This window comes from Nuphar pumila, chromosome 8 (assembly GCF_984573655.1).
Source record: "Nuphar pumila chromosome 8, dmNupPumi1.hap1.1, whole genome shotgun sequence".
Classification (NCBI taxonomy): Eukaryota; Viridiplantae; Streptophyta; class Magnoliopsida; order Nymphaeales; family Nymphaeaceae; genus Nuphar; species Nuphar pumila.
The window spans coordinates 111,292,829-111,308,992 of record NC_143256.1 but is presented as its reverse complement, the minus strand read 5'-3'; the positions used below and the strand labels follow the sequence as shown (position 1 = coordinate 111,308,992).

Below are 16,164 nucleotides of genomic sequence, written 5' to 3'. Positions count from 1 at the left end.
TTTGTCTGGCAACTTAAGTCTTTTACCACGCAGTGGATTAGATAAGAAACAAATAATAACTATGATGTTTTTTTTCTTTGAAAGGCAAGCTGGGGTTAGTCCGATCCCCACCAATTATTATTAACGTACCACGGGTTTGAACCTGCAACGTCCCACCACATCGAGACGTGTACTGACCGCTCTTGCCAACAACCAAAAGATAAGCTGGACTTGGATGATTTCTTGATTCGTTTAAGCTGGGTTGAATATATGCATCCAACCCAGATGATAGATGCATCAAAACGTTAAGCTTTTTGTTTTCAGTTTACTTCAATGTCTGTGCTTTGCCCTGGAAGACGTATGTCTTGCCTAGATTTTAGAGGTTCAACTTGTATGTACCAGCCCAGCTATTTCCAACTGATGATTGCCTAAAAAAATGGCTAGATAACAAACATCTTATAAAAAAAAAACACTTGCCAAAAAAAATGGCTGGCCAATATAGTGGTGCGTGAAAGGTGAGAGGAGGCAGGAGGTGGAGAGATGCGCAAGGGGTGAAAGACTCTCAATAAACCAGGTTTTTTCAATAATAAACCTGGATGATACTGGTTTACGAGAGAACCAGGTTTTGCGTCTCTCATACAAGCAGAGCATATTTTTGAGTTTTAAAAACAGGTTTTCATCCAAAACTAGGATCCCTCGTTTTGAGTGTCATCTAAACAGGCCCTGAAGGTTTAATATACTGCATTTTATGCTTGCAAGCATGGCATAGTTACTTCACAAAATGTTTAACCTAAACGTTCATATTTGTAGGCCCCTGCTTTGAAAGCAGCAACCTTCAGTTCAAGGCTTTAGTGGTCCTCGTTCAATCCTCTTATCTGCATTTGCTAGACATGAACGGCTGCTGCACCATCCAAATGGGAGAACCTTCCTATTTCAATTCAATAAAGCTCTTTTGTTATAAGACATGGTTATTTCATGCCCACTTTCCAGGTGCACTGGAATCACTTTGGAAAGTAAACGAGTTAAAGGCGCACATGAAAATGATTCAGCGTTTTCATCTCAGCAAGTTGTAGCAATGGCACCAACGGGGGCTCCGCTTGTCTGGCAGGAGCAGTAAGTGCAAGTCACCTTGTGTTGGGACGTTGCAAGTTCCAATCCCAATGGTATGGTTGTATAACTGCTAGGGGTCGGACTAACCCCAGCTTTCTCTGTCGAAAAAAAAAAGTTGTGGCAATGGCATTTTCGGACAGATTTTTAAACAAAAATAACTTCAAACCAGATGAAATCCATAGCCTGGTTGATAAATTAATTGGAACACTAAGCAAATAACACCGGGTAAACAACTTTTAAGCAATTACACAGTTAATGTTTTCACACGTTCATGAATAATGTGGGGATCAGACATTTCGAGAAAGCAGAGGATAAGATAAAAGCATAAGCTGCTATTAGCTACGCCCTTCCTCTTCTTTCGTAGATATGAAAGAAGTAATCCACTGTTTCCATGGTGCATCCTCTTGCTGCTCAACCCATGACAAGAAAGCACTGTCCATCAAGCAAAATACATTGACATACAGGAGTTGGTATCTAACCGGAATGTAACGGAAGTTTGCTGTCTGTGCAAGCGGCCACACAGCACCTTCTAGAACGAATGCCGGCAAAAAATCTCTTTTTACATCTTCCTTTACCTGGTCAACGCTCTTCCCCAAGGAGACACCCATATATGTGAAAAAAAATAATAAATCTAATGGTCCAAAGAGAAGTCCATCAGCAGCCACTTTTGCAGTAACAAAACGCAGTGAGTTAGGTGTCAATCGAAGTCGATGTTTTATGAATCGGTCCAAGCCTTCATACCTGCATGCATAATGTGACAAATATAAGACTAACAAAGAGAATAAAAGATTTTACCCCTATTTCTAAAAACACCTATAAATTACATGAGTTTAGTTTCGTTGGAGCAGTACCAGAAACTGAATATATTCATGGATTGCCAATCTCCAAAGGAGAAATACAAAGCCAAATTAACCTGACTATAATATCCCTCATAGATTTTCAGGTGAACTTTTCCCCATTTAGTTCACAGGAAATCAAATAGTGTTTCTATTTACAAAACTACAGCGGATAGCAGAATGAAAACTACCGAAACTCCAACAAGTGGCGAAAAGAATCAAGCCCAGAAACTTTAAAAACAATCAGTTTCCAAATAAAGAAGAAAAAGGAAAATTTGAAGCTGGGAGTACTCTCTGGTGGGTGGGGGGACCCTCAATGGCTTTACCAACCACCAGCATGCTGCCAATGTGCAGTCGGTCATGACGGTGTTTTTTCCCCTTGGCCTAGCCAAGAAAGAAAAGGAAAAAGAACACCACCTTCAGATAAAAGCCCACTCAATTTTGGTGTCCTAATGCAGTTGAACTTGAAAAGGTAACCTACTTTAAATTGTAACTTGAGATATCAACTTGAAACTAGGATTCCCCATTCAATTTTAAGAACATCTTGGGGGCAATTTTAAGAACATGAAAGTTTATATTTTGAAGAGAAGAGCTATTGACAATTAGTTAGCTAGTAAGGACCCCGGATCAGTCAATGTAGCAACAGCCTCTTCCACACAATCAATTGCAAAAAGGTTTCTAAAGGGCAACAGTTCAACATATGGGCTCGACTATCTTGAGTTGAGCAGCTTCTTGAGTTCAAATGGGAAACAAACCCATGGCATGCTAGTCAATCAAACAACTTTGATAAGAACTTACATGGCTCACTTAACAAGCAGCAAGTAGACTCAGAACTCAGTTAAGCTGATTTATTAAGTCAAGTTACATGCACCACTTGATGCCAAAACAGCAATCATGTAAGATCCAACACAAGTCCTTAACCAACTTAGCTAAAATCATGAGTCCCAATTGATCCAAGAGACTGCTGCAGTTGAATTGAATTATCCAAGTTGCCAGGTCACGTTAAATGCTGTCTAATGATCCTTAAAACGACAGCTCGTGCTTATTCAGTCATACATGCTTTTGAAGAGAAATGAACAGTTACCAGTAATTGCCAATTGGTCCAACAAATGCAAAGCCAAACATGCTAGTAATAGCCACTCTTTTCCAACTGATCTTAAAATCTCCCCTTTCCTGTGCAACAGAAATATTTATTGTCAACAGAAAATGGTTTAGAGATTCTAATTGATAGAGATAAACTGACACTTGGTTTGTGGGAACCAGTAAGAGTTATATTCCAATTATACAAGCCTACTGAAAGAAAGATGCAGCATAGACGTCTCATCACAGCTAAGACTTTGAATCATATTGTGGCTCAAGAAATGAATACATCATTTTCATCTTATTCTAACTGCTACAACCTTAAACATGGAAGGCACTACCATGAACATCATAGCAGTTGAGTACTAGTCAAGTAAGCATAAAGCTTTTCTCTTCTTCTCTTAAACCCTGTGCTTTGTTATAACTTAACAGAAAGTTCACAGAGCCTATGTCACATGGACACAGGTGCATACAGGGATATGGCTATTTTTATGAGCTATCCTATATGACTAGCATACAAAGGGATATGTCACTGGACCAAAAATGGAGTATCCATGTAACAAAGCCCAGAAGCTCCATACAAGTTGGCAATCTAAAATGGGAACATCTATTCAACTAGACTGCAAGAACATAACCTGTTGGGGAAAGATTCATGTCATCAGAAATAGTAAAAATGATAAGGTACTTCAACCATACATTATCTGGTAAGTTTTTTTTTGCCATGAGGATCAGGGAAACCACCCCAGGATCAGAGGCCTAGTTGCGCTGGCTCAGCTTGTCATACTTATGGTCACTTTCCCAACGGTGTAAACCTGTGGCACACCCCTTGCCCCAAGGAGTCACCTTGCTTCAGTAATGAGTAAGGGGCATAATTCCCTTGCCCTTTCTTACATGCAAAGGGCTGACGCCCATGGTAAAGGAACCCTGACCACCCATCTAGCAGCCAAGCCCCCTCCCACTATGCCAAACCCCATGGGTAAGTTACTGAAAACCCCAACAAGGAGTAAAAAATGATGTCTGACCAAAGTCTGCCACCATCTGGTGCTTCCTTCACCTAAACTGCTCCTGAAGATGTCTTATTAGCTTCAACCATACATTTTCTGGTAAGTTACTGCAAACCCCAACAAGGAGTAGCAAATGATATTTTCTGACCAAAGACTGCCACCACCTGGTGCTTGCTTCACCTAACTGCTCCTGAAGATGTCTCAAAAGAGGTTTTAGGAGGTCTTTCAAGGGTTTGATTTCCTGATGAAAACAAATAAAGATGGATAATGGTTATCCTTTTCATTGTTTACTCTAACTTATCACCTTCTTTCCTAATCAAGATGAACAAACATGGATAACAATTATCTTCCATTTTTTTACGTGTGCTTTTAAACCAAACTTATCACCTTTGTGCTATAACACATGGATACATATGCAAGACGGGACACGATGTGGACACATTTGGTACGACATGAAGTTCAAAAAAATTAGGAAATGGGGATACAATTGTACTCACATACAGACACACATAATTCTTGAAGTTATAAAACATGAATCTCATCTCAAGTGCAAACTTTTGAACAACAATATCACTATAATTAAAAACATCAAATAACAAAACTAAGTTGAAACTGAAATGCAATGTAACTGACAACAGATTAAAAAAGAAAAACACAAAATAAAGATGAAAATCATGAAAAGAGATAGATAAAGTTAACGATACAATGTTGACTGTGTCTATGAAGTCTCCTAGTGTGTCAGACTGTCAAGTTGACATCAATATGGGATACACATGTTAAATGATGTCTGGGTGACATAGCCTCCTATTTTGACAAGATCTCTATCTTTTTTTTTTCTAAGAAACCCAACCAGGCCATAAGAGGATAATATACATCAGAACTCTTCCATGGCTTTGCAGCAAAGGGACAGCAAGGGGAAAATAGTGATATAAAAGTAGAAACTACACAATCTCAACTTACTGTTCTTTCCTTTTGAACATAAGGGATGCTTTCAGTGGCTAGTAGTCAACAATTTTCATTAGTAAGTGGTTGGTAATTTCATAAAAATGCTTTTCTTTTAACAGGAGAGTTGATGGGACTTAAGAATGGGATGGGTTTCCCAATGGAGAAATGTGGAGAGAGAGAGAGAGAGAGAGAGAGAGAGATTCTAGTGAAGGCAAAGTGGATTGGCTGGACCATAGTTGCATTGGCACTCGTATCACGTATCAAGCGTACCAGTACTAGATACCGATACGAAACTCGTTTCGAAAACCATAAACAGAAGTATCAAATGTTTAAGCAACTCATTCCTATTATTTGAGAAATGTGTACCATCTTACATAGAAACACGTTTCTGTCATATTATAAATGAGTATCAAGCTAGTTTCTATTGATTTTTTTGCATATCAACAACAATTTCATTTTACAAAGTCATTGTTTTTATTAAGATTTTTCAATATTATAATTTATTGAAAATTTATCATACAACAATGATTGATTATATATGTATATTTAACAATTTAAATTTATAAGTATATATATTTCGTATCAACTTTTCATAAACTCGTTTTAATTCTCTTAGAAAACGTATCAATGTTTATAAGAAACTCATCGATATTTTTTGAAATTGTATCAATATGTGTTTCAAATAAAAACATACTTGAAACTTTTTAAGCCCTCACCAATGTTGTGAAAAGCAGAGGCATAGCGAAGCACTCAAAAAACTGAAGCGAAGCATAAAGCGTAAGCCTTTTTTCTTTACCTTAAAAAAACTTTAAAAAATATCTAAAATTACAAATATATAAAAGAAATGCTTTATTGATGAAGCAACAACCAATGTGAAAAGATATGTTCATATTATGAATAGATCCTTTTTTATATCTTACTTTAGTTTCAGGACTTCTTTTCAAGTTCAAAGTGTTTTTTCTTTCCATGGAAAATATTGAAACCCCATTAAACAAATACCACCCTCCTATGTGAGGGTATAGGAAGAAGAGAATAGAGAAGTAGAAATACCACAATAAAAACAACATAACTGAAAGGATCCTACTGATATCAAATTATTCAAATATAAACATATGTTTGGTACTAAAGATCAGTAATAACTAAAGGAAAAATCGAAAAACTAAAGATCAAATTTCTAACTATTCCCAGATATTACAGCCACAGCCACTTAATATTTAAACACACACATAATCCCAAAAAATAGCCAAGAGAGAGAGGGAAAGGCAGAGAGAGAGGTTGAGGAAGGTCGAGACACGAGAGAGGGAGAGGCAGAGAGAGACTCTGAGAAGGAGAGACCGAGAAAGAGGGAGGTCAAGAGACAAGAGAGGGAGAGGCAGTCAGAGATTGTGAGAAGGAAAGGTAGAGTGAGAGAACGAGGTCGAGTTACTATGAGAGGGAGGGCGAGAGATGAGAGAGGCAGAGAGATTGCGAGAGGGAGAAGCAGAGAGAGAGAGGGAGGGACAAAGAGAGACTGCGAGAGGGAGGGGTAGAGAGAGAGAGGGAGGTCGAGTGATTGCGAGAAGGAGAGGCAGAGAGAGCGAGGTAGAGAGATGAGAGAGGCAGAGAGAGACTGCGAGAGAGAGAGGTAGAGAGGGAGAGAGAGAGAGGGAAGTCGAGTGACAGTGAGAGGAAGAGGCAGAGAAAGAGGGAGAGGCAGCGAGAGGGAGAAGTAGAGAGAGAGGGAGGTCAAGAGACGAGAGAGGTCACGAGAGGGAGCAGTAGAGAAAGAGGGAGGTCGAGAGACGAGAGAGGGAGATTAGGTCTCCCTCGCCCTTCCTCTCTTAACTTGAGCCCCATTTGACCTGAAAAATGTTTTGAGTGCACCTCAGTATGAGGCACGCCTCATGCCTCATGAAATTTGCGCTATTTTACACCGCCTCAAGGCATAAGGGGCCTTACCTTGTAGTGAGGCGTTCCATTTGAGCCTTGAGGTGTGTTTTTAACAACTTTGGCCTTCGTGTACTTGTACCTGTTTCCGACAACTATGGGCTGGACATTTCTCTCTCTCCTTTTTTCTTTTTCCTTTTTTTTGTTTTACCTTGCTTTTTTCTATTAGTCTTTTTTTTATTCTTAAAAATAGGGCTTTAATCCAGAAAGGCACTACTATGGGAATTAAATGCCATATGAAACCAAGAAAGCCAGGTAGAATTACACACACTAAAACATGTATGTGTGCATGCATGAGTACGTGCGCGCGCGCGTGCACACACACACGCACACATGCATATGCTAGGATGATGACCACCCAAACTACATTATTTAATAATATCTTGACAACTGGGAAACTGGTTCAAAGCCAAAAGGATCATACTGATATCTGCTTCTAAGAATAAAAAGATAATCAAGAACTATCAACTACAAGGTATTGAACTATGGATGAGAAAGAATAGTGGAACAATGCCCAAGAAACACAGCTATAGAGAGGAAAACCAATGGTTTTTGCCAAAGGTCATTTCTTGCTAAGGCAACTTTTTGAACAAGTTTCAAGAGATAAGGAATAATTTGCATGTTCGTTTACCTACCTAAAGAGTATTTCTGTAAGCTCCTGATACGACCATGGCTAATGCAAAAAAAAAAGGAACCTCAAATAGGTAAAAGGAACATGTTCATCCCATGTGAATATAAGAACTATATATCAAGAGACAAACACATTCCCTTTATAAGAGGGTTGCTTTGACGATCTTACTTAATCCCTCCTTGCTTTAGTTATTATAAAGAAGGATAGCTGAGGTCATAGATCAGCTAGAGAAAGGGTAAACAAGACACTAAACCTATAGAACAAAGGCCATTGAGTTAAAGGCTCTAAAGTCAATAGTATTTTATCAGAGACAATTGAATAGAAGGTCTAGGTTTCCTATACAATGGGTATATTTTGAGTTTGTATAACAAGAAGAAGACCTGCAATGACGTATGGTGTAGAGACTTGGGCAACACAAATGTAATAAGAAGATAGAATGAGGCAAATTTTGAGTGAATGTCGTGGGAAAAAACAGATAAATGAATATTTTCATTTGATATGTAGAAAAAGTCTAAAACATCCTTATGGATAGGTCAAGTATGATAGTGTAATGAAATACCAAGTGCACAAACACAATGCCACAAAAGGGCTACAAATGTGCACATCCACAAATACACAAGCCACTTATGAGCCAATTACAATGAGCCACTAAGGGCTAACACATAAATCTGTTAAAAGAGAGCAAGAACACAAGTAAAAAATAATCACTTGTTCAAATTTGCTTGCAGCAAGCATTAAACAAATGTAAGGGAGGAGTGCCTTTAAATAGGCACTCCAATACACAAGGTGCTGGACTAGTTCAACAGCTAGTTGAACCAGCTCCCAACAGCTACTTTTACAACAGTCAAAAAATAGGAAAAATAAAGAAATAAAAAGTTGTCAGTGTCCCTAGTGGACTGAAACCTATTACAATGATGAAATGACAGAAATACCCATGATAGGCATTTTAGTTTACATACACAGAATATATATATATATATATATATATATATATATATATATATATATATATATATATATATTTCAACACTCCCCGCAAACTTATAGTGTGATCACCGAAAGTTTGCCAAGAAGAAAATAAAATCGAGGTAACGAAAGCACCTTGGTGAAGAAGTTTGTTAGTTGATACTCAGATATAACATAAGGTAGGGTGATGGCCTGTCTCAGAAATTCTTCACGCACATAGTGGCAATCTATTTCTATATGCTTAGTTCTTTCATGAAATGTATAGTTGTCAGCTATGCATATTGCACTCTTATTATCACAACACCGCATGGAAGGTGTTTGATGTTATTGTAGTCATTGCTCGATACTTGGCCTCAGTGGATGATAAAGATACTTTCTGATGTTTTTTGCACTTCCACGACACTAGAGAATCACTTAAAAAAACACAAAAAACAAAAATTGAGCATCGATCATTTGGATCGCCTCTCCAATATGAGTCAGAATAAGCAATCAACTCAAGAGAGAAAGAAGTGAATAATAAAAGACCTTTAGAGGTAGAGGTTCGTAAATATCTAACAATTCTCATCACAACACTCGTGTGAACTGTGGTGGGAGAATATTGAAATTGGCTAGCAGTATGAACCGAATGCACAATATCAGGCCTATTAATAGTTAAATAAGTTAGGGCGTCAATCATTTGACGATATGGAGTATGATCATCCAGAGGTATCCCATCGTCAATCTTCATCTTGGCATTAATAACTTCAGGTGTGTACTATTTTTTAATCAGTAATGCCTGACCTGTCAATGATATCATTAGCAAACTTGGTTTGAGAAAGCAAGTATCCTCTAAGAGAGTAAGCAACCTCAATTCTAAGGAAAAATCTAAGAAATCCAAGAAGTCATTTCAAAATATTTTTTAAGAGTACATTTAATATACTTTACTCCCTATCTGTCTTCACTTGTAATGATCATATCATCAACATAAAGGAGAAGTATAACAATCCCTGCATCAGATTTCTTAGAAAACACGACAAAATCAATATAAGAAGATTTAAAACCAGGCTTTAACATAACAGAACTAAAGCAATATACTAGGCTTTGGGTGCCTGTTTCAAACCATAAAGAACATTTCTCAATCGAAGTACCGTACCAGAGGAGACTTCATATCCAAGAGGTGAATCCGTATAAACTTCTTCTTTTAAGTCTCCATTTAAAAATGCATCTTTTACATCCATTTGATAGATAAACCAACATTTAATAACAACAACAACAATAAGGGTTTCAACTAAAGTCATCCTAGCTACTAGTGCAAATGTCTCATTATAGTCTATCTGTATTCTTGTGCATACCCTTTGGCAACTAGCCTGACCTTGTTTCTTTCTAGGGTCCCATCACTCTTAGTTTTGACTTTATACACCCATCTACAACCTATAGTTTTGTTTTTGTTACCTTTAGGTAAATTAGATATTTCCCAAGTCAGAGATTTTTTTAGTGCCCCTAATTTTTCACTCATAACTTTTATCCATTCGAGATATTCTTTTGCTTGTTTATATGTGGTAGGTTCAAAATAAAACAAAATTTTAGCTAGACAAGCCCTACATTATAATGAAAATGACTTATATGAGACAAATCTATCAGGGGATCTAGAAGTCCTATATGATCTGACTCCTTCAGATTGTTGATTTTCTAAGGTGAAGTATCTTTCTAAGGCATTTGGTTGACTATCATTTTCTCGTTTTCTATATTGAATTATGCTAAGTCCTTCAATTTCAATGTTTTCATCGTCCTGATTTGATTGAGACTCTTCATCTCTATCAATCTTAAATAAAGAATCATCCTTATTTTGAGGCAGTAATTCAAGCAAAAAAGAATACTCAGAGTCTTTCTTAAGCACATTTTGAAAAAAACTTTCATCTTCCAGAAAACAAACATTCTTGGATATATATAGTTTGTCCTTGTTGAATTTAAAACATCTAAATCCTTTTTGAGTCTCTCTATATCTAAAGAAAGCACATAGTATAGATTTAGAAGAGAGTTTATCATTTTTGTCAGTGAGAACAAAACATTTACATCCAAAAGGTCTTAGTTTAAGATAATCGGGAGAGATTTTAAAAACTTTTTCATAAAGAGAAATGTTTTAAAGCTTAAAAGACAAGTCAATTTAAGAGATACACATCCATCAAGCATGCTTCGGCCCAAAAAAATTTGGGACATCTTTTGCAATTAAAAGAGTTCTAGTAGTTTCAATTGTGTCTATGTTTTCTCTCAAATAAATTGTTTTGTTGGAGAGTATAGGCACATGATCTTTGATGAATAATTCTATTATTTTCAAAATAAGTTTTGAAATCAATTGACATAAATTCTCCCCAAGAGTCCGAGCGCCAGATAAAAATTTTGGTCTTAAATTGGTTTTTAATAAAGTTATGATATTTTTTAAAGTTCTCAAAAAACTCATTTTTGTGCCTAAGAAAATATATCCATGAGTATCTTGCATAATCATCAACAAATATTACATAATAAGAGAAACCACAATTAGATAAAATAAGAGAAGGTCCTCATAGATCTGAGTGCACTAATTCAACTGGTTTAGAGGAGGAGAAGGGTTTTTTGGGAAAGGAAAGAACCTTCATTTTGCCAAAAACACAATCGTCACAATAGAATTTTTTATTACAACATTTTTTTGAACCAGAGTTACCAGTCCAGGAAGCGGAAGCGGGAAGCGGGAAGCGAGGCACTTTCAAAAATTTAGGAAGCGGGGAAGCATGGGACTACCTAGAAGAAAATTCCGAACCGTCTCGGAAGCGACCCAGGAAGCGAACCGGAAGCGAGGGGGAAGCGAAAAAAATGGAAAAAATGGGGAAGCGCGAGGGAAGCGTGGGGGAAGCGTGCTTCCCATAAATGGGAAGCGTGTTTCCCATAAAAGGGAAGCGCGCTTCCCAAAAAAGGGGACGCTTCCCCTCACGCTTCGGGGAAGCGCGCTTCCCCTTTTACCTAGGCGCTTCCGGTAACTCTGGTTTAAACGGGGTACATGAGATAATTTTGATAAAGTAGGATGTCCAAATATTTGATACCATAAAGCTAAATTTACATTTTGAACATTATAACAAAAAATGCTTTTTAGAAGAAGAAAACGATTCATGTAGTAAAGGTCTCCTTCTCTATGTCCTTTCCCAATATGCTTCTCTGACTGGAGAACCTACACAAAATACTTTTTGGATGAGAAGGAGACATTACACCCATGCTCGGTAATTTGTGAAAAAGAAAAGAAATTTAAATTTAGTTGTAGGACAAGCCTAACTTTTGGAATAGAGAATTTTAAAGTACTTTAAAAAATTTCAGTACTTTTTATGCTAAGAGAGGATCCATTGACGGCAAAAACATTATTTTGTATTGAATTAGTGTAACACTCGAAAAGTAAAGAGGAATGTGAAGTCATGTGAAATGAGGCTCCAAAATCCAAAAGCCATGAAGCCTTACCAAGAGGTGATAATGTAGAGGCTGTAGCACCAAAAATAGAGGAGTTTTTGATTAGTGGATGAAGGACCTCCATGATTTGAGAGAACATGGTTCCAATAAATTTTGAATTTTCCTTGATTTCACTTCTTTCTTCGTGAGACGCTCCCACAGATGTCACATTTTTGTCTTTTCTTCCTTTGAACTTAGGGAAAAATGGCTTAATATGACCCGGTTCTCTACAATTATGATAAGTCAATATAGTTCTTTTTTTGTTGTCATCGTATTTAGACTTCTCATAGTAAGGTTTTGAAAAATATGGTGGTTTATAAACATTTGTATTGGCACCCGATCTTGAGACGACCAACACATTGTCCTTTATCTCCTTAGATTTGAACATAGATCTTAATCTTGTCTCCTCCATGCATATTTGAGCCAAGACTTCACGTAAAGGAAGAGGTTTTTCCCTATGAATAATATTGACCCAAACTTGTTGAAATTCAGGTCTAAGACCTCTAAAAAATTGGAAAAATTGTTACTCATGCTTGTATTTCTTTCATTCTTGAGTATCATTAAGAGTCTCCCATATAGGTTCAAGTTTACCTAATTGATCCCAAAGCCTTTATGGTACTATAGTATTCCCTCACAGTTTTATCACCTTGTTTGCAACTATGTATTTTGTCTTTGAGATCTCATTTGTGTGCCACATCTTTTTGGGTTTATATTTGTCTAACATATTCCCAAGCCTTATCGGTTCTTTCAAATTCAAGGATATCGGAGCAAGACTCCTCATGTATACTACCCATAAAGAGGGAAAGAAGCTTGGCATGGCCTACTTCCCACTCTTTATAAGCATTTTTGTATTCAAACATAGTCTTTTCTCTTTCAATCCCCTTAAGGCTCTCTTCTTTGGATTCACCATCAGTTCTAACAACCAATTTTATAATAATTGATTGTGGTTCCAATGCAGATCAATCAACAAAATACCACAAATCTTTACCAATGAGGATTCTTTTCACCGTCGCAGCCCACATGTAGTTTTTTCATCAAATTTGATGAAAACAACCGTTACAAATTTTTTATCGACCATAGTGGAGGAAAGAAAAGCGATAAGAAAGAAATGAAAGAATAGGAGAAGATAGCAAGAAAAAAGTGTTGCAGAAGTTTGATGGCACACTTCTCGAGGCAACTAGCCAATGTTCCACCAATCCCACAATCCTCGTTTTCACGTACAAGCTTTCACCCAAGAGCACCGAAAGTTGTGATACTACATAATAAAATACCAAGTGCACAAACACATGTTAAAATACATGTACTCGTTCACACATGTTAAAATTGTAATCTCATAGCTAATCTCATATGTAATATACCACTATCATATGTAATCTCCTTTGTTTAGTTTAGTTTATCTTTTTAGTTTAGTTATCTTTTCTTTTTTAGTTTAGTTAGCTTTTCTTTTTTTCAGTTTTGGACATGTAATAGGCTTTATGCCTTTTTGACTAAGTCAAAAAGCATAAAGCATCATTTCTTGCTTTTTGGACATATAATAGGCTTTATGCCTTTTTTGACTTAGTCAAAAAGCATAAAGCACTAAGAGAGTCGTTGGACTCCCAATAGCTCTAAATAGAGCCGTTGGGAGCCCAACGACTCCCTCTCCCTCTTCTTTATTACTTGTATAAATGTGGGATCTCACCCCATTGTAATTGTATCTTTTTGTGTGGGTTATATCCCACTTGAATGAAATTATATTTGCATTCTTTCTTGGGTGGTGTTTTTACGAATCTTACTGATTCTTGTGAGTGAGCTTTGCTTATGAACCTTTGTCGTTCTTGTGGAAGATCTTTTGTGAGAATCATTTGAGGATTCGAATTATGGGTTGCATCTTCTTACATGGTATCAGAGCCACGGAATTTTTTAGATTTTGAAAAGCTTCCGCCTCGATTTCCATGCTTCATTTGCAAATGTGTGTTATCACCTTGTTCTTGCAAGGAGTGTTTCCTTACTTGGCTAGGTGTGTTTCATCACTTGCCAAAAGGGTGTTTTATCATGTCTCTATCGGCTACAAGAGGATTTGGTTGGAAGGGACTTGAGCAACATCATTGTATTGTATTCTCTCTCTTCTCCTTAGAGTTACTTGGCATGTGTTTTTACATTTTTCAGGTATTTAGTCCATGCATTATGCATGAGAAAAACACTTCTTGTTCTTTATCATTGTGTGTGTGTGTATATATATATATATATATATATATATATATTGTATGATTAAAATAAAAAACAAAATGTATGTTTTTTGAAATTTTTAGTATTTTAATCATCGATGAACTTGTTTTAAGAAAACAAAATATATGTATCATGTTTGAATCTCGAAGCTTTTTCGAAAATAACTCTAATATATATATATATGTATATGTATATGTATATATATACGTATATGTATATATATACGTATATGTATATATATAATCATGAATTATTAATTCTAGATGGTTCATCAATCATATTCTTATCTTAAAATAAATTGATAATGATGTCTTATTTCACAAAATATATTCTTGTTTGAACTTGCATTTCACACACACACATTATATATATATATATATATAATCGTCAATTACAATTTGTATTTCATCTTTGATACACATGCGTGTTCATGCTTAAACTCCTTGACTCATTACATGCTTAAACTTGCATATATACTTAAACTTGATTGGAAGCATGTCTTTTGTATGAGACATGTGGCTTTAATTTTTGCATGAGTGCTTTTGATCTCTCTATGAGAATGTATGCATTTGGTCTCTCATATGGTTTCTTTTATCTATTCATATGCTTCGGTTAAACTCTCTTGTGGTATTTTTGTAATGAGTATTTTTTATATTTCATTACAATTGATAACTTTAAGATGTTTTTTCATAATACAAAACTAATTCTTACATTGATAATTTTTTAGAATGATCCTAGATTTTTGTTCATCTCTAGCTTGATTTTTGGATATCTTGAATACATTTTATAGTGTTAACTCAATTTTCTCTAAAAATGTGTCATAATCACACAAAATAGATTGCATTATGAATAAATGATTGGCATAATTTCATAGCCTCTATATAAATTGTTGGATTATCTTTCAAGTATTCATGATTAGTAATAATTGTGTTATAAGAGGTCCTTCTAAAAACAATTCATATGCATTATTTGCTTAATATTTCTTGTTGTGTTTGTCTCATAATATACTTTTTTAACTTCATTTTGAAGAATTGATTATGTTAAGCATGATCCGTGTTTATGCAAAATTGTTGTCATAAGGCATTTTGTTGTGCATATGAGTGCACTTTATCTAAAATTGATTATCTACTATTGTTGGATCTTTGATTTGACTTTTTCAAATCGACTCTCTTTATAAAATCACCTATTTGAAAAATGATTTTCGTAAGTACTTATTGCCTTCTTATGACATTTGTATTGTCCATCATAAACTTTATATAATGCATCAATTTTCTTGGCCTTATTATTATTAAAGAAATATTTGTTGGGGTGAGTTATGTGCACCTCGTGTTGTCTTTTTAGATTGTCAACTTGTAGTTTGACTCTAAAAGACATGTTATGTGATCTCTGATTGTGAGTGTGTGGTATCACTCGTTTGTTCTTTGGCCATTAATTTTATTATGAATGCTCTTAATTATATATACTTGTGATGGATGTCTAACTTTTGAAACCATAGTGCTTCTAGATATATTGAAAAATTGATATTTTTTACAAGCTTTCTTGTCTCAATTGTCTCTCCTTTTATGCACCTCATCTAAGTGTCATCATATGTAGACAAGAATTGTTTGTACACACCTTTGTGTGTGTGTGTTTAGCCCATTGTTGGTTGTTTGCTCTTGCTCTAGTAGCTGATACACTTGTTTTAAGTATCATTATATGTAGACAAGAGATGTTTAGTCACACTTTCGTGTGTGCTTTTTGCCCATTGGTGGCTTTGTACTCTTCTAGTCGCTGAACATATTTGATTTTGAGTGTCATTATATGTAGACAAGAGATATTTATTCACACTTTCATGTGTGATTTTTAGCTCATGGTTGTCTTTTGTACTCTTGTTCTAGTCGCTGATACACTCATTTCAAGTATCATTATATGTAGACAAGAGGTGTTTATCCACACCTTCGTGTGTGTTTTTGGCCCTTTAGTGGTGTTATATTTATATTGTTGTTCTAGTCGCTTATACACTTGATTCGTGGGTTTTGGAGGTCTAATGAGA

General features: G+C 35.9%; 1 protein-coding gene across 1 annotated transcript in view; it reads right to left on the bottom strand.

Annotated features, from left to right (window-relative positions):
* Positions 1-1,288: 1,288 nt before the first annotated feature.
* LOC149830219 (Peroxisomal membrane 22 kDa (Mpv17/PMP22) family protein) overlaps positions 1,289-16,164 on the bottom strand; it is a 31,933-nt gene continuing 17,057 nt past the window's right edge. The window contains exons 2-3 of the mRNA XM_090016389.1: positions 3,010-3,098; positions 1,289-1,830 (exon numbers count right to left, since the gene is read on the bottom strand). Coding sequence (XP_089872515.1) covers positions 1,425-1,830; positions 3,010-3,098 — 495 coding nt within the window. The 3' untranslated portion in view covers positions 1,289-1,424. The remainder of the gene's footprint in view (positions 1,831-3,009; positions 3,099-16,164) is intronic.